Source organism: Pipistrellus hanaki, assembly GCF_964339955.1.
Source record: "Pipistrellus hanaki genome assembly, chromosome: 4".
Classification (NCBI taxonomy): Eukaryota; Metazoa; Chordata; class Mammalia; order Chiroptera; family Vespertilionidae; genus Pipistrellus; species Pipistrellus hanaki.
In genome coordinates, this window is record NC_140506.1 from 98364162 (window position 1) to 98382704 (window position 18543).

Here is an 18543-nt window from a genome sequence, read left to right on the forward strand (position 1 = left end):
TTTAGAGTGGAAGGGAGGGAGGGGGGAGAGAGAGAGAAACAGCCATTTGTTTGTCTCCCATACATACTCCACCTGGGGATGGGGACGAATCTGCATTCCAGGCATGTGCCGTTGATCTTTGGTGTGCAGGCAGACATTCTAACCACTGAACTACACATGTGGCCAGGGCTCTTCCTAGAGTTGTTTTTTAAAAATAATTTTTATTGATTTCAAAGAGGAAGAGAAAGGGAGAGAGAGAGAGAGAGAAACATCGATGATGAGCGAGAATCATCAATCGGCTGCCTCCTGCACGTCCCCACTGGAGACTGAGCCCGAAACCCAGGCACGTGCCCTTCACCATAATTGAAACTAGGACCCATCAGTCCGCAAGATGAGCCAAACCAGCCAGGGCCTAGAGTTTTGACTCCTTGCGCCCTCTTACAATCTGGTTTCCCGCCTGAGTTGAGTTGGGCCCTGCGGGACTTAGGGTCTCAGTGACAGTGGACTGGATGTCAGAACCACCATGAGGCAATCGGTTGGCCTCAAGTCATTAGCTCAAACTTTCTTTCCTTTGTAGGGAGAGGCTTGCTGCCCCGGGCCTGAGCCAGGTCCACTCCCCTCCATCTCTCAGCAGGTTTCCCTAACGTTAGGGCTGGGTTGAAGGCCCGGGATCTTGATACATAGCACTTCACCCTACCCCACCCACCCATACAGACACTCCAGGAAGGACAGAGCCTCCTCACCCGCCTCCTTGCTTCTCATTTCTATGAACTGCCCGTCTGCTCCAGGGCGTCCCCGAGGACCAAAGGCCTGCTCCCTGGCGACTCCCTGTGCAGGGAAGGCGCATGCTTTTTTAAAATGCTGCTTCTACCACGTCACGCCGCAACGTCCTAATTATGACAGCCATCTGCAGCAGAATGTTTTAAGAGCACAGTTTCATTTCTTATTCTTTTTTTTTTTTTTTTAGGACTGGAAGTTTTCATTAAGGATTAGAAGACCCTCCCCCCCCCCCAAATATTTATTAAAGAATGATAGTCTTAATATTTTCCCATTGTTTTATTTGTCATATATTTCTAACTCATCTTCAGACATTCAGAAATATTGTTTGATCCAGTTAAGCCTCAACCACACCCATTTTCATAAATGTCAGTATCTCTCGCCCACCCCCACCCTAGTGGCATACATCGCCTCACTCAATCCTTGAAGCCCTGAGATGAGGCCAGCGGCCCCTTCCCTGGAGTGCAGGCAGCAGCCATCTGCTCTTGTCCCCTTGCCCAAACATCTGCTGGCCTGAGGAGGCTGCCAGATTCTAGGAACGCCTTATTTTGTGACACAGATAACCGTGTCCACCATAACTGCTGAGGTGTTTTTCTGATTTCTGTTGTTTTTAAGTGTAAAGAGGGAGAATAGTGTTTAAAAGGTGTGGAGTCTGGTGCCCCGCTACCTGGATTCAAACTCTAGGTTTGCCCCTGCCTGGGGATTTACTTAACCACCCCATGCCTCCGTTTCCGGTTCTGTGAAAGGCGGGTAACAGCTGTATCCATCTCATAGTTTACCCTGGAGAGCATGGGGCGGAGCGCGGAGTGCGGCGCATGGTGCTGCTGCGGGGCGGCGTGTTGTTTTGCTCCCACTGTTGCGGCCGGTGATGATTTTGTTTCTGGTGCGAAATTTCCCTTAACTTGCTCTGTCCTCCTATGCCAGCGATTTTCAGCCTTTTCATGTCATGGCACACATAAGCTAATTACAGTCATGTGGCACACCAAAAAAACACACCACACCAAAAAAACAAAAAATAGGTATAATTTTGATTCATTCACACTGGATGGCTGCTGTCATTTTTTTCATTGACGATCTAAGGGAAAAGAGGTCAGGGCTCCTGGTGTTGCATATTTTAAAAATTCTTGCCGAAACTGGTTTGGCTCAGTGGATAGAGCATTGGCCTGCGGACTGAAAGGTCCCAGGTTCGATTCCGGTCAAGGGCATGTATCTTGGTTGCGGGCACATCCCCAGTAGGGGGTGTGCAAGAGGCAGCTGATCGATGATTCTCTCTCATCGATGTTTCCAACACTCTATCCCTCTCTCTTCCTCTCTGTAAAAAATCAATAAAATATATATATGTTTTAAATAAATAAAAAATAAAAACTCTTGCCATGGCATAGTGGTCGAAAATCGCTGTCCTGCATCCTTTCCTGGATCTTCGTGAGAGCTGATTAAGAGGCTGCCTTCTTATTTTGCTTGCATGTTGTTTCCTGGGCAACTGTGATTCCCAGGAGGCAGAGCCACCACGCATGTTCTGTTCCTTTTCTAATGCCTTGCATGGGGACTCAGTAGATATGTGTCCTTTCAACAGATAGTAAGTGAGCACCTTCCATTGTGTGCCAGACAGCACTCCAGGTACCTGGGATATGGAGTGAGCAGAACAGACCACAGCCTTGTCCCTGCTGACTGTACATTCTAGTGCAAATGGGAGTCAAAATGAAATGGAGTTTTTTGGGTGGTTTCCCCCATGCTTTTGTGGCCAGTGAAGAGTGTGTATTAATTTTCTAATGTTTTAAATCTGGCCATTGTAAGCTCTGGGGAAGCTGATGGTGGCATTTGCTGCTAAATATAAATGTGCCTGCCAGCCCCCCTGGTGACCACCAGGCTTGTCTCAGGACGAAAGCTGCTCCTGCGTGAGGGCCTGAGGGGAAGAGGCACAGAACCTCCTCCTTGGGTAAAATGTTTGGGGTAAAAGTACATTCTGCCTTGAATTTGTTGATTTTTCTTTAAAATAGAAAGCATCCCTAAGGGCCTGTTCATTCTTAGTGAGTCATTAGAATACACATTTTTGGCATTCCTTCCTGTAAAAAGCAGCTCCTTTGCCATAAATGGCCATATCCCAGCAGTAATATTTTGGGAAGCAAATCATGATGCGGGGGTCCCCTAAGTCAGTGTTTCTTACTACCGGCTGCCATTCTGTTTAGAGGCTTATTTCAAAAACAAAGACAAAAACCCACCCCAAGCCCAATAGGAATAGTTTTGAAAACACAGACCCTGAGGTTAAATTGTGGACATTTGCTGTGTGTCTTCTGCTTGCTGTGTGTGTGTGGACGGCCACATTGCCACGTGCAGGAGAGCTGCTGAGGGCCCTGTGGCTCTCCCTCCCCGCCATGGCCTGGTCTGCGCTGGAGGTTGGACCTGGCATGTTCCCGGTGTGTGGCGTGTGACGTCACTGCCACTGCTCTTTCTGGGCAGGCTGAGATCCAGCCTCTCGGGGGTCTAAAGCCCTCAGAAGGAGGGAGGTCAGCAGGTCTCACCCAGAGGTGACTGCTCTCTGAGGGGTCATTGGACATTTTTCTGGAGACAGGTCTGGTTGTCACAACTACTGTCATCCAGTGCATAAAGGCCAGAGATGGTGCCACACATGCTGTCACTCACAGGACAGTTCCCCACAGCCCACGCGTTTTTACCAGGAGCCAACAAATCTGACTGCAGGGTGCTTCACTGCCCAGTGCAGGCGCCGCCGAAGGAGAGGCTGAGTTTGTTCTTCAGCCCTGCAATGGCTCCTTTGTTTCTGTTTGCCAGATCGAACGGCGTCTGGATGCGGTGCGGTCAATGTGCCATCACTCTCACAAGCGCCTGACGGCATGCTTCCAGGGCCAGCATGGCACGGACGCCGACAAGAGACACGTGAGTAGCAGATGCGACTCCGCTCTCGGTTCTTGACTCTTTGAGGGGCTTCATCTTTGACCAGCTGGATTCCCCAAGCAACACCAGCAGCTTGGCCTGCAGATTTGTACCTCATCTCACGTCTGGCTCACACCTGCCCGCCCACAACATTCTTTTGAGCTTAAGTTATTGTTGAGCTGAAAGCCCTGCCCACTCCAGTGCTTTTGACTTGAGCCATTTGTCATTGATTAGAGAACGGACCTGTCAGTTAGGAATCCTTTAATGGCAGAAGCTGAAGGCTTGTCTGAAATTCACCTAGAAAGTAGAGTTTATTGGCTTCCTAGCTAGCATTTCAGTGATGAAGCCACAAGCCCCAGTGTCTTTCCTTCTCTCATTTCTCCCCTCAGTGTCCGCTTGACCCCTAGTGGACACTCCTCCTAGTTGCCGGTTGGCTGTTCGCAGCTTCCCCTGGCTCTCCTGTGTGTCCACCCGGAGTAGAAAGCATCTCTTTCCAGTGGTAGTCTTTTTTTTTTTTAATATGCTTTTTTGAGAGAGAGAGAGAGAGAGAGGAACATCAGTTGGCTGCCTTCTGCACGTCCTCTAATGGGATTCGAGCTCACAACTCGGGCATGTGTGCTGACTGGGAATCAAACCAGCAACTGCTCAGTGCACCAGGCAGTGTCCAACCCACTGAGCCATGTTGGCCAGGGCTTCCAGTGGTTGTCTTCCTGGGGCGAGAAACCTTCTTTTTGCTAGGTTGTTTTGTCACCTGATGTCTCAAAAGGAAGAGCTGGTACACAGATGACCTGTGTCACTTTCTTTTATATTCTCGACAGACACTTGTGGGGCATTTTGACAACTGGGTCATGCCTCTCTTGCATAGCACCAAGCGTTCTGCAGTGTGTATGTCCAGGGGTGGAAGTTTGCAAACACCTACAGTCCCAGGAGTGCCTGCGCACGTCTCGTTCTTCAGAATCAGCCCAATGCCCCGGGGCTGCCCTTGCCACTCCTTCTCTTGCCACGACTTCTGCTCTGCCTGCCCTTTTAATATTGTTTCCTGAGGTCTGTCCTTCTCGGTCTCACAGTCTCGTTCTCAGCCACTTCCTCTAGTCTCATGGCTTCTCACTGATGTCTGTATACAGGGACTTCTAAACCATTTTCAGCCAAGTAGAAAGCTCCCTGCCCTCGCTGTCTGTCTGACATGCATAACCAGTTCTTCTTTGCTGACTCAAATTCTGTCCCCCGGTTCCGCAAGCTAGAAACTGCGGGTTATCTTACATCCCTTTCAGTTCAGTTTGCCCTCCGTGTTCTGGAGCAGCTCAGTGAGCATGTCTTGCGATTCTCTATGGATGTTTGATTTCCTCCCCTCCCCTCCCACTCTGCCATCTGGTCCCAAAGTGAGACCTGGGCTGCCACAGGCACCTCCGGAGTGGCCTTGCCTGCCCGGGTCACTCTCTTTTCAATCCGATCACCAGAGTTGGTTTCCTGAAGTACAGATCGATTCTGTCATCCTCCTGCCTTCAAACAAAGAGACCAACAAAACCCACAAAAAATCTTCATTTAGCTGTTCTCAACAGGGACCAGGCTACACTCCTGGGATATCTGGAGATGTGTAGGAACATTTTTGGTTGCCATAGAGACTGAGGTACACTATTGGCATTTGGAGGGTAGGGAACCAAAACGCCCAACATCTGCAGTGTCTGAGGGGACAGCTCTACACCTAAAGGTGCCCCAGTGCCAGCAGCGCCTGTCAGGGACGTGCTGCTGCCTTTTCGGGGTAAGGTCCAAGCTGTTAGCTGACTTACACTCTTGCTAATCTGATTAAATTCCCCTATCAGTCCCATTGTTTCTGCTTCCTTTCCTTCATGCAGTATGCATTGTCCACACAGTATGGTGTTTGATAAATGTTTGTTTGTGTCTAGTGAGTTTATGTGACAGCAGGGCTGGGCCTCAAAGCAGACACAGGAGGAATAAGACATAACACATGCAAATGCTGGATGAGTAGTAACAGGTCGCCTTCACCCTGAAGGTGCCCACAGCCTAGTGGGGGAGATACACACAAATGGATGATTATAAAACAACATGCTAAATAAAATATGCACAGGGTATTTAAGGACCAAGAATGGGCACCAGAGGAGGAGAGGGAGAGTCAGGTGGGCTTCCTAGAGGAGGTGGTATCCTAGCATTACAGAAGGGAAATGAATGGCAGGTGATGGGCATATTCCAGGGAGCAGGGCCAAGGGTGCCTGGCCCTCATTGTTAAAACCTAATGCCTTAAGCTTCCTTTCCCAATCTCAAACAAAAGTGCCCGAGTCTGGCTTCTGAGGAAGCCTGCACTCTGCATGTGGGAAGAGGCGTCACCATGGAAATGATTGAACAGGGGTGACCAGAAGAGGTCATATAATATGGAGAAAGTCGCAGCAGTCTCTAGGGCTCTAGGAGTGACAGGAGGAAATCCCGCAAGCCCCACCAGTAGCTCCAACATGTGAAGAGGAAAGAATTGGGGGATGACAGGGCCCGAGCCATTGACAGGGCAGAGCTCATATTGTGGGCTGTATCGATCTGGAATTGCTTCTCTGTGTGCAGTTGGCATGCCTTTTATAGATCACGACTTGAGGCTTTTTCACCGAAGCCCTAGGCCTCGCCTCTCCTTGGAGGAGTTGGATGGTGGTGGACCGCATCTTCATCAGTGAGCTCACATGTCAAATAAGCAGAATGTCCTAATGTTGGCAGCTCAGGGGACAGGGTTGTGGTGGCTTTGGGGTCGGCAGGGGAGCCACAGGCTGTTGACACTGAGACCCAGAGTGATACTTAATAAACAGACTCCCTGCCAAAGGCTGCACCAAGTGTATTTCTCTTGATTATCACGGTTACCTGTGTGAAATGCCCTTGGAAGGCAGCAGAGTGAAATACCGTATTTTCTGGCATATAAGATGATCCCCTAATTTTACAGTTAAATCATAGGTTTAGGCCTATATTCGCTGTATAAGACTACCCCCCACTTCAAAGAAAAGACTTACTTTGCCGTCAAGATCTGCAGGTAATTTTTGTGCAATTTTGGTCTTTTGCTCCCGATTTTCGGTTGACTTTTTTTCGTTTCAAAGGTCGTCTTATATGCCGGAAAATACAGTATGCAACTTTTCTTCTGTGGAGACCAAGCAGGCTCCCCATTTTCAGGGGTCTTCCTAGTCTAGCAGTGTGGAGATGGCAGTAGGGCAGGGAAGCCTACTACTTGTTTGAAAATAACTTGGGAGGAAGGCAGAGAAGTAAACATACTTGTGGTTACTTTTACATTTCAGCAAGCTACCCATTTACATGGTCAAATCTACAATATACCAAAGAAGATAAAATGAGACCTTCGCAGCCTGTTTCCCTGGTCCCCTTCTCCCAGGGAGACTCTATATGAGACAAGCAGATATGTGTGAGCATGTCAGGTGGAGCCCTGTGAAAGCAGGAAAGGGGGGCATGCTGAAGTCAAGGCACAGTGCGCTAGTGAGGGGAGCCTGCCCTGCTGGGAGTGCCCTTTCTAGTGGGGAGGCCGCATGGGAAGCCCCTTCTGTGAGCAGATTGCAGTGATGTAGCCACCCCACTGGTTACTTCCCCTCCTCTTACTCGGCTTCTGAGATAAACTATCAGCCCGTGGTGGAAAACCCACACCCAGGGCTCAGGCCACTCTGCCATCCCTCACCCAGGTGCCTGGCCATTCCACCTCACCTCCCACCTCCAGCTTCCTTGGCTGTGCAATTAGAACATTAATCAGGTGATTCTTATGGCCATTTTCAGCTGAAGAACAAATCTGATAGGAAAAGAGGTGGTTTTGTGCTTAAAACCCTAAAAAAGTTTATTTGGAAATTTGGCTAGATAGTTTTAGACATGTAACTAAAGCTAAATCTTTATTATTACAGCCAAATTAACAGCCAGTTTAAGAATGCTTGTTCTAGCAAAAGTTTTTGAAATAGAGCACCTTACTGCATTTATTTGTTGTGATAATCAAAGTAACTCTGTGTCTAGTGCCTGGGACATAGTATGCATTTGATCAATTAATAATAATAATAGTACAGCAACAGCAACATGGCTGCTGCCATTTACTGAGGACTGAACGTGTGCTGAGTACTTGGTGTTGAATCCCTGTAGGGCAGCCACAGCCCTGGGACCTCGCCCCATTCTCATCTCTATAGTCCAGGCACAGGAAACTGACACAGAGCTTAAGTCACACCACTCATACCTTTGAAACTAGACCCAGGCTGTCTCTTACTTATGTAGTTTGTCTGGAGGAGAAACAAGTGAATGATGATTTGAAGCAGGTAACCTAGAATGGGTTTCAATGCTAACGAAAAGATGTCTTCTGCCTTCCAGAAAAAGCTCCCTCTGACAGCTCTCGCTCAGAATATGCAAGAGGCATCGACACAGCTAGAGGACTCTCTCCTGGGGTAAGAGGCACTGTTTTGAGAAAGAGAGCCAGGGGCCCCAGGGCATTGGAAGTGGATGGGTGGGTGTGTCCATGGCAGCCATTGTGTGTTCCCGTCATATGGAGGGCAGAACTGGCTGTGCTAACTCGGTGCCTCGTTCAGTGAACACCAGTTTGTTCTGGGGCGTCTTGTTTTTTAGGAAGATGCTGGAGACGTGTGGAGATGCCGAGAATCAGCTGGCTCTCGAACTCTCTCAGCACGAGGTCTTTGTTGAGAAGGAGATTGTGGACCCCCTGTGTGCCATAGCAGAGGTGGGTGCTTTGGTGGGGGCTGGGCAGCAAGTAGTTCTCTGTCTGCAACTTTAACAATAATCAGTGTCTTGACATATACTTCTTTTTGGAAATTCAGGGAGTGAATTGATGGTTCATAATCCTTTGCCTAAGAGAAAAGAAATTTATATATATAAAAGGCTAATATGCAAAGTGTCCCCACTGGAGTTCGACTGGGAGACCGGGAGTTCTATTGCTCACTATGACATGTGCTGACCACCAGGGGGCGGCACGGAACAAAGGAAGGCCCCAGCCAGCCCTGACCACCGGCCAGGCTTAGACCCTACCCGTGCATGAATTTCCTGGACCAGACCCCTAGTTTGTAAATAAATACTGCACTTTTAAATGTTAAACAAGAAACCCAAAGCTCATCCCAATTGGTGTAAGGCATGTTTTTTTCTAGGTGGAGATTCCCAACATCCAGAAACAGAGGAAACAGCTTGCCAAGTTGGTGTTAGACTGGGACTCAGTCAGAGCCAGGTAAGGAAAGCTAGAAGAGTAACCAATAGGTGGCATCATGTCACATCCCAGCCACCATCCCCAGCATGGGTGAGGGAATGTTGTATGGACAGTTGGAAGTTTCTTTTTGCTCAGGTTTATCCACCTGATATGCTTACACCAGCTTTTAGGCCTCATTTTCCCAAGCTTGGCAGGAGGAATGGTGTTTGACCAGCCTGGTCTTAGTGCACCAGTAACAAAAAGGGACAGGAAAGAAAAAAGAAATGAGTGTCCAAAGTGGCAGGCACTTCTAGAGCATCCCTCTTGGCAAAGTAGAGTGTGGGAATAATTAGATCTGAGATTTTAGCAGCTCCTGAGGGTCCAGCGTGTCAGAGCCCCTGTGTGGTTATGATCACCTTCATGTAATGCTCTGAAGGGAGGCACTGGTGTAAAACTAAGTAACCCCCAAGGGCTGCTCGCTTGTGGGCAATGCCGTGCTCTGAAGGGAGGCACTGGTGTAAAACTAAGTAACCCCCAAGGGCTGCTCGCTTGTGGGCTAGTGTCGTACAGCCATTCTCATGCTCATGGCCTGGCCACAGTCTCAGTGGCAGTTGGTATCAGTGACCTCCCTGGGCTTCTCCTTGGACCTGAGAGCGGGGAATAGGGAGGCAGCCACCACGCCAGGCCTTTTCTCACATGGGTTGACATCCTCTGTAAAGTGCCAGGTAGTAAATGTTTTCGTCTCTGCAACTCAGATGGGTCCTGTTGCATCTGCTCAGCTCTGCTGGTGTAGCACAGGGGCAGCCCTGGACAATCCATACATGAATGAGCATGGCTGTGTTCCAGTAAAACTTTATTTACAAAGCCACGTGGCTTTGCTACACCTGCTTGTTAGCTCTTAACTCTCACTGCAGTCCTGTGAAGTAGATATGATTATTCTGTCTGGCAGACGTGGCAACATAGCTGTCCTTTACTGAGTTTCTTCATGTTAGGTGTTGTCACTGCAGCTTAGCAAAGTTGTAATGGTGCTCCCTTCCTTGCTCCTGAGCTGCTGTAGGCGGTCACGTGCACCACCTATTGCTGTTTGCTTGGGATGCGGGGAGAAGCACTGCTCCATCACATGCACTACTCAGTTATTACTCCACTCTGAACCCCCATATTGCTGTAGCACAATGCTGTTTTTTGTTTGTAATTTTTACTTACTATAAAAGGAACATAAATATTCCATGTTATATTTGAGATTTGTTGTAGATATGTCTTTAGAATATTCCTTATAAGTGTTTTCAATTCTTAAAATGCTTCCATAGCTATGGTTTGCTAGGTATAGGGTGCATGACTAGGGTTCTGGCTTTTACTTGCTGCAAGTAATCACAGCCCAGGATAGTTCTAGGAAGAGGTCACAAGAAATGCACTGATGCCCAGTGGTACAGGGAACATTCCAGATCAAGGCAAGAGGGGAAGAGTGTTTCATGGCAAGAATTCCATGACTAGACACTAGCAAGGGGTTTCGTGGTCTGAGGTTCAGCGGTGGGGCTTGTGCGAGACAAGATGTGGTTAGTCCTGCCGGGAGCAGAACGCTACTCCCAGCACTACAGATCCTGCATGGTGGGAAACTCTTTTGCCTTCTATTCTTAGAGGGTAAACTTAAGAGAAGCTGGCGTCCTAGGTACTGGCGCCTGTCCCAGGCAGAATCAGTTTTAGGGATGGAGTTTGGCTCCCTGAGGTTCGTAAGGTTGAGTGTGTAAGCTGGTTCTCATATCCTATCTACCCTCGTGCCTTGCAGGTGGAACCAGGCTCACAAATCTTCAGGAACCAACTTTCAGGGGCTTCCATCAAAAATAGACACCCTGAAGGAAGAGATGGACGAAGCTGGGAATAAAGTAGAACAGTGCAAGGTCTGAGAACATGTGTTTGCATCAATCTTTTGGGTTTTTCAAATGATGGATGAAAGGTAGCAAATTATTTAGTATTTTACATAATTTCTATCAAAATACTTTAAATGATATTAAGGTGGTTTTATTTTATTTTATTTTTATTTTATTTTATTTTTTAATAAATCTTTATTCAGATTATTCATTGTTCCTCTTTTTCCCCCCCATAGTTCCTCTCCACCTGGTTCCCACCCCACCCTGTGCCCCTTATCACCCCCTCCCACTTCCCTCATCCATAGGTGTATGATTTTTTAAAAAAATATATATATTTTATTGACTTCTACAGAGAGGAAGAGAGAGGGATAGAGAGTTAGAAACATCGATGAGAGAGAATCATCAATCAGTTGCCTCTTGCCCCCCCCCCCCCCCCACTGGGGATGAGCCCGCAGCCAAGGTACATGCCCTTGACTGGAATCGAACCCGGGACCTTTCAGTCCGCAGGCTGACGCTCTATCCATTGAGCCAAACCGGTTTCGGCGGTGTATGATTTTTGTCCAGTCTCTTCCCACACCCCCCACACCCCTTTCCCCAGAGAATTGTCAGTCCACTCCCTTTCTGTGCTCCTGATTCTATTATATTCACCAGTTTATTCTGTTCATTAGATTTTTTATTCACTTGATTTTTAGATTAATTTGATAGATATGTATTTGATGTTCATGATTTTTATCTTTACCTTTTTCTTCTTCCTCTTCTTAAAAAAAACCTTTTAGCATTTCATATAATACTGGTTTGGTGGTGATGCTTTTTCTTATCTGTGAAGCTCGTTATCTGATCTTCAATTCTCAATGATAGCTTTGCTGGGTAGAGTAATCTTAGTTGTAGGTTCTTGCTATTCATCACTTTGAATATTTCTTGCCACTCCCTTCTGGCCTGCTAGTTTCTGTTGAGAAATAGAAAGGGTGCTCCCTTGTAGGTGACTAACTGTTTTTCTCTTGCTGCTTTTAATATTTTCTCTTTGTCTTTTGCTCTTGCCATTTTAATTATGATGTGTCTTGGTATGGTCCTCTTTGGATTCCTTTTGTTTGGGGTTCTGTGTGCTTTCTGGACTTGTAAGTCTATTTCTTTCACCAGGTGGGGGAAGTTTTCAGTTATTATTTCTTCAAATAGGTTTTCAATATCTTGCTCTCTCTCTTTTTCTGGCACCCCCATAATTTAGATGTTGGTACGCTTGAAGTTGTCCCAGAGGCTCCTTGCACTATCTTCATATTTTTGGATTCATTTTTCTTTTTGCTTTTCTGGTTGTGTGTTTTTTGCTTCTTTGTATTTCAAATCTTTGACTTGATTCTTGCAATCCTCTAGTCTGCTGTTGGATCTCTGAATATTATATTTTATTTCAGTCAGTGTATGCTTAATTTTTAGTTGGTCCTTTTTTATATCCTTGAGGGTCTCACTAAATTTATCAGCCTTTTCTAGAAAATTCTTGAAAAACCTTATAATTGTGGTTTTGAACTCTATAGCCAATCATTTGCTTTCCTCCATGTCTTTCATTTGTGACTTTTTCTTTGTCTCTGCATTTTGGCTGCTTCCCTGAGTTGATAGAGTGGTTTTGTGTGCTAGGTGTCCTATAGGGCCTAGTGGCTCAGCCTCCCCAGTTACCTCAGGGGGACACTTTTGGTGCACCTCTTTGTAGGCTGTGTGCACAGTCTTGTTGTAGTTAAGCCTTGATTGTTGCTGATATCACTGGGAGGAATATGTTTATGAGATCTCAGGGAGATGTTTTACTGTCCCAGACCCAGAGCCCAATCCCAAACAGGTGTGTTGTATGATGTCTATGCCTGCTTAGTGACTTTTTCCTAATCCACTCTTCCTTGAGAGTATCATTTCAGAAATGTTATCTTTATGGGTGACATGCATGCACCTCACCTCACCAGGCCCAAGGATTCATTTTCTGTCCTCTGGTCCCACATGACTGCTGGACTCAAACACCTTGGCTACCAAAATTAGCACAGACTCTCACCAAGTCATTCCCATTCAGCTTTTGTGCATGTCAGGGTTTTCCTACCCACATCCATTCATCTTCCCTTCCTCCTTCCTTTCTTTTCCTCCCTCTCTCTTCTTACTCTTTTTCTTTTTCTTTTTCTCTTTTTTTTTTTTTTTTTGCAGGGGAGGGTAGGTCTGGTAGGAATCCATGAATTTACTTTGTTGCATTCCCAGTTGTCTATTACTACTATCATGGTCAGACTTTTTTTTTTTTAAATATATTTTATTGATTTTACACAGAGAGGAATTGAGAGGGACCGAGAGTTAGAAATGTCGATGAGAGAGAAACATTGACCAGCTGCCTCTTGCACACCCCCCGCTGGGGATGTGCCCACAACCAAGGTACATGCCCTTGACCGGAATCGAACCCGGGACCTTTCAGTCCGCAGGCCAATGCTCTATCCACTGAGCCAAACCGGTCCCAGCAGATTTTTTTTTTTTTTTTTTTAATGAGAGCCTTCATGTGAATTTTATGCTCCTTGATGCTAAAAACAGAAAACAGTACATTAAATATATATGAAATTCTGATATGTATATATATATATGAAAATTATATATATGTATATGAAGATGTGTGTGTGTATCCAGTTGTCTAATCTATCAATTTTTTAAAAACTGTTTAACTTTTACTTATTTTTTAAAACTTTTTAAAATTGATTTTAGACAGAGAGGAAGGGAGAGGGAGAGAGGTAGAAATATCAATGAGAGAGAATCATTCATCACCAACCTCCTATATATTTCCCACTGGGGACCAAGCCTGCAACACAGACATGTGCCCTGACTGAGAATTGAACCCATGACATCCTGGTTCATAGGTCGACACTCAACCACTGAGCCACACTAGATGGGCCTGTTTAATTTTTATGTAAATCACTTACATTACTTAAAAAATATCAAAAGTATAAAGTAATGTATAATAAAGTTTTTCTTCCATCCTTGTCCTCCTCCTGCCTAATTTTCACCACCTCCAACAGGTAACCACTGTTACTAATTTCTTCTAGAGATATCCTATATAATAAAAGGCTAATATGCAAATTGTCCCCTTGACTGGGAGTTCGACTAGGGGGTGGGGTCGGCCAGCTGGCCAGCCTCCCTCATACCCTGCCTCCCGCTGGCCTGGCCTAATCAGCACAATCAGGTGGGCTGGCCGGCCCCACCCATGCATGAATTCGTGCACCAGGCCTCTAGTTTTTATATAATTATAGCAAAAAATATATAACATTTTTTTTCTCTTTTTACTAAAGTAATAACATACCGTAAGTTGGGCTCTATTCACTTCTTAACGGTGTATTAACTACATACCATGGAGGTCTTTCCATGTGCATCCCTCATAAGCTTCCTTGTTTGTTTTTGTGGTCCCCACGCCTGGTTGTCCATCAGCTGATGGACACTTCTTCGGGGCCTTTTCCTTCCTGTTTGTGAGAGGAGCTCCCAGAGGTTAATTCTAGGTGCCATTTCCTTCGGCTGTTTCTCAGTGACGTGCCTTCTCTCCCCAGGACCAGCTGGCAGCAGACATGTACAGCTTCATGGCCAAGGAGGGGGAGTACAGCAAGTTCTTTGTCACGGTAAGCCCTTGGCCCTGACCGAATGGTAGTGTTGTAAAAATTGTCATTTTAGGGTTTTTGCAAAAGATTTTATTTTTAGTTTTGCTCAGCCATTGTGTGTGTGTCCATCCATTGCTAACATTACTTTTGTTTTTGAATGTGGGTCTGTTCTCAGTTATTAGAAGCCCAAGCAGATTACCATAGAAAAGCATTAGCAGTCTTAGAAAAGGCCCTTCCCGAAATGCAAGCCCATCAAGGTAACGTAACCTGCGTGCTGCTGCCGCTCTCCTCTGCGCCTCTCCTCCGCCCCGCCCAGCCCCTGCATGCCTTCCCTGCGGGTGCCGCCTGGCCCGAGCGCCCAGTGCTCAGCACAGTTCCATCTTTCCTTGCTGCATTCTCTAATTTCTCCTAACCCTCATTAACACACTAATGGGACATTAAACATCTTCTGGAATCTTCAGTTGAAGAGAGAACTGGATTCTTTGGGGGGTGAGGGAGCAGTTCCTGGTGGTTTTTCTCTTCTGTATAGGCTTGACCCATTCCAGCCTCTGACGATCTTTTCCCAATTCAGTGATTAGTCCCATGGGCTTGATTCTGACCTGTGACTGCATGAGCATACATCCTAGGGAAAATGGTTGGGAATTTGCAAAAGGAATTTTAGAAGCCAGTCTGTGGTGCTCCATCAGGCACTTTTTTGGTAATTGAGCGAGTGGTAGGACTGCGGCCACGCCGTTCAGACCTCCTCCGTGTCTGGACATGGGCTCTTGTGCTTATCAGCACTGGTACTCTGGCCGCCCTTTTCTGGCACATGGCAGATTCCGCCCGCCAGGATGCGTGGATGTTTTGTTTGATGGCTTAAGTGAACACTAAGCTTTTGGTTCTAATTCTCTCTGACTCGCCATCAGTACTTGCCAGCAGAGATGAGTGGACATGGCTGAGGCAGAAGGTGCAGTGCCTGGTCCTGCTCTACTGTTTGACCCGACATTTGGAGCTTAGGTTCTCCCGGCAAAATCAGGGTCTGGAGCTGAGGGTGCAGCCAGGTCCTGCGCGTGCTCACTGTGATTGTGAAAGAGGGAGCACATGTGTGGGTAGGGGCGTGTGCCACTTCACTAACTCTTAGGAGGGCCCAGCAGGTTGTGCTTTGTGGCTGCAAGTTTCTAGACTGAATTGGGCAGTTCTGTGCCCCGATGACCGCCGAGTCTGATCTTTAGCCATCTCGGTGTGTGACTGCTTGGCTGGCCAATTCTCCACAAGACGAGCTGCCCCTGCTCTCCTGGGTCCTGTTTCCTAGTTCCTGCCTGACAGGTGGGAGCCACAGGACAGAACAACAGCCGTGGCGAGCATTCAGCCTCACACAGCACGGGCAGAGCGCAGAGAGTGTGCTCATGGGACACCTACTGTGTGCAGGGCCCTGCAGAGGACCGAGTAGTAAACAAGCACAAAAAAGAAAAGGTTTATTTAGCATTCCTTTTTTTGTTTGTTTTTTAACTTCCATTTTATTTTTCTCCCAAGCCTATTTTCCCTAGAGAAGTATGTCAGGAAGTCACAGGGAGGAGGAGCGGGCAGGGACGGGGTTGAGGTGGAATAAGGAACGCTGGTGGGGGCACGACTGGGACGGCAATGTGATCTTTTCTCTCCCTGAGGCTGCTGCTCCCAGCCTAACTCAGCCTTTCATTGTAGCTGTCTCCCTCTTCCTTTTCCTTCTCTGTTTTCAGAAAGACTCCGAGTATCCTTAGGTCGGGGAAAACCGACTCCACTGCCCCATGCCCTGCGTGCCCCGATCTCACGCTCACGGTCAGCTGGCCTTTGGTCAGTGTCCCCTTTAACCTTCTCCATCTACTGGTGGGATCTTGGAGTGCGTGACTCATCTCCGCCTGCCACTGCATCTTTTTACCTCCTTCCCACTCCCAAACTCGCCATCTGGTTTCTGTTCCCAGTCACTCTGCTAGTTAAAAACAACAGCAGCCCTAGCCGGGTTGCTCAGTGGTTAGAGCGTTGGCCTGTGGACTGAAGTGTCCTGGGTTCAATTCTGGTCAAGGACACGTACCTGGGTTGTAGGCGGCATGCAGGAGGCAGCCAATCAATGATTCTTTCTCATCATTGATGTTTCTATTTCCCTCTCTTCCTCTCTGAAATCAATAAAAACACACACACACACACACACACGCACACAAAACACTGATTTCCGAAAGAACAGTGATCTCTTAATTGTCATATCCTGGTGCTTTATGTGACTTGGGCCATTTCTTCCTGGTTAAAGTTTTCCCTCATTTCACTCGATTGCTTTCTTTCACTCTTAGGTCCATTTCTGCCCCTCCCCCTTTTCCAGGGCTGGGTTTTACTCCCTATCCCTAGCCCTCCCTCATCCTTTCCCCTTGCGCCCCCCTTCTAGCCACCCCCACTCTCACCTGCGCTCAGTCCTCGAAGTGCTGCGCGGCTGTCCCTGACCACTGTCCCAACGGCGCTCTCGCACCAGCTGTCTGTCCTTCTCTCGGGCAGTCCTCCTTGAACTGTGGGAGCAGCTCCTTCCCTTCTCGCCCCGCGGCCGGTTCTGCCCATTCCCCTCCGCAACGCCTGCTGTGGAGTGACATGCAGATTCCCAAGCTCCCGGTCTCTCTTCAGTCCGTCTCCCCGGTCTGTTTACTTCCAGTCTTATTTTCCAAGGCCCAGGCTCTTCCTCCCACAGCGGAAGCCAGCAGCCAGCCTGTCTTGGAATTGCTCTCACGTGTGGTCTACACTAGAAGTTGCCAACTGCCATACCTCATTAAACATTTTTAAAAAACCAGTACCATCCTGGCTTCCCTTGGAAGTTCAGAAGGTCTGGTGACCAGGGTCTGCTTGTTGCGGGCAGCATGGTGTGGCTCCGAGGGCAGCTGCGGCCTTTCGGGAGACCCTGTGCTCCCTCCCTGATAGAGCATGGATGGGGCGGGGCCCTCCTGGCCCCATGGAGACCACGCTGGTGCCCCTTGTCTGCCCTCTTTCTGCCCGGATGCAGCAAATGTGTCTTGTCTTGTTCGTTGCTGATGTGTGTTCACATGTGTGTCCTGTACTTTCTTCACAATTAGATGGTTCTCACTCTGAGGGGGGCTCTGAGCTCGGGTCCTGTGCAGCGCTGCGCACATAGTAGGTGTGTTGTCTGAGAGGCCACCGACCTTGGTGGAGTTTGCCCCAGGAGTTTGTTTCTAGATCAGTGGTTCTCACATTTCAGCAGGCTGGGGTTAGGACACAGTGTTTACTAGAAAGTTCCAGCAGGGCTCTGGTGACAGATGCCTTGGCCCAGCCTCCCTGGGTGGTTCAATGGCCGTGTTCTGCTCACATCAAGAATCATCGCTTTAGATAAAAAGGACAAAGCATTCACAGTGAGATCCCTCTGAGGGGCCATCACAGAGCTCTGTGCCTGAGAAGGGCCAGGCCCCTGGCTGCTTTTTTTGTTAGTCCACTGGTCTACTCGCCGGGACTGGACCAGAGACGAGGGGCTCCTGACACTTCTGAGAGTGGCCTGCTCTCTGATTTTGTCCCCTGCCCCTCCATCACCTCGTTCCTCAGCCTCTGCCCACCTTTCTCCATGGACTTGTGGGGCTCGCTCTTCCTCCCCGACAGCAGCTCTGCAGTGGGCTCTGCACCTGCTCTTACCTGTGGGTGAGCGCCAGGGACACGGCACTGCTCCATCCAAGTGCGAGCAGCAAAGTGGCTGAGAGGCGAATGACTGCCCACTGACGGTGGGAGGAGGACAGGAGCCCTTCCTGTCGCTGGGAAGAGCTAAGTGCTCCTCATGGGAGCGTTTCTGCCAGCTGGTCCCTCCGCGCCTCCGGCAGCGCTGGGTCCCACAGGCCAGGCCAGGCCCCTTGCTGCCCGCCTGGCTCACTGCAGCCCTGCTGGAGCCTTGTTTCTGTTCTCCTGCTCTGTTGGATGTGTTTCTGCCACACTGCCTCAACTCTTTGTGCTCCAAGCAGAACCTGTGACCTGGAAATAAACAGTTGCCTGTGTGCTGCCAGCAGGCTTCCAGCCTCACCGCTGTGGGCCTGGGCTCTGCGGCCCAGGTCACACTGGCCATCTTCAGTCCTGTGGGCGCCTAGGGGGCAGCACGGATGCCGCAGGGTTGTCAGGTCTTACTGACGGTTTGCTGCTCTAGATAAGTGGGCGGAGAAGCCAGCCTTCGGGACTCCGTTGGAGGAACACCTGAAGCGGAGTGGCCGGGAGATCGCGCTGCCCATCGAAGCCTGTGTGATGCTGCTGCTGGAGACGGGCATGAAGGAGGAGGTGAGGGCACGGCCGGGCTCCGAGC

The 18543-nt window shown here is 48.4% G+C and overlaps 1 protein-coding gene across 8 annotated transcripts in view; it reads left to right on the forward strand.

Annotated features, from left to right (window-relative positions):
- ARHGAP17 (Rho GTPase activating protein 17) overlaps window positions 1–18543 on the forward strand; it is an 83532-nt gene that overhangs the window by 38388 nt on the left and 26601 nt on the right. For all 8 annotated transcript variants that reach the window (XR_014794933.1, XR_014794934.1, XM_084882711.1 and 5 more), the window contains exons 3-10: window positions 3544–3648; window positions 7984–8057; window positions 8236–8347; window positions 8769–8845; window positions 10587–10698; window positions 14211–14279; window positions 14434–14515; window positions 18391–18518. Coding sequence is in view for 6 of the 8 variants with exons in the window: in XM_084882711.1 (XP_084738837.1) it covers window positions 3544–3648; window positions 7984–8057; window positions 8236–8347; window positions 8769–8845; window positions 10587–10698; window positions 14211–14279; window positions 14434–14515; window positions 18391–18518 (759 nt within the window). In the remaining 2 variants the exon portion in view is untranslated. The remainder of the gene's footprint in view (window positions 1–3543; window positions 3649–7983; window positions 8058–8235; window positions 8348–8768; window positions 8846–10586; window positions 10699–14210; window positions 14280–14433; window positions 14516–18390; window positions 18519–18543) is intronic.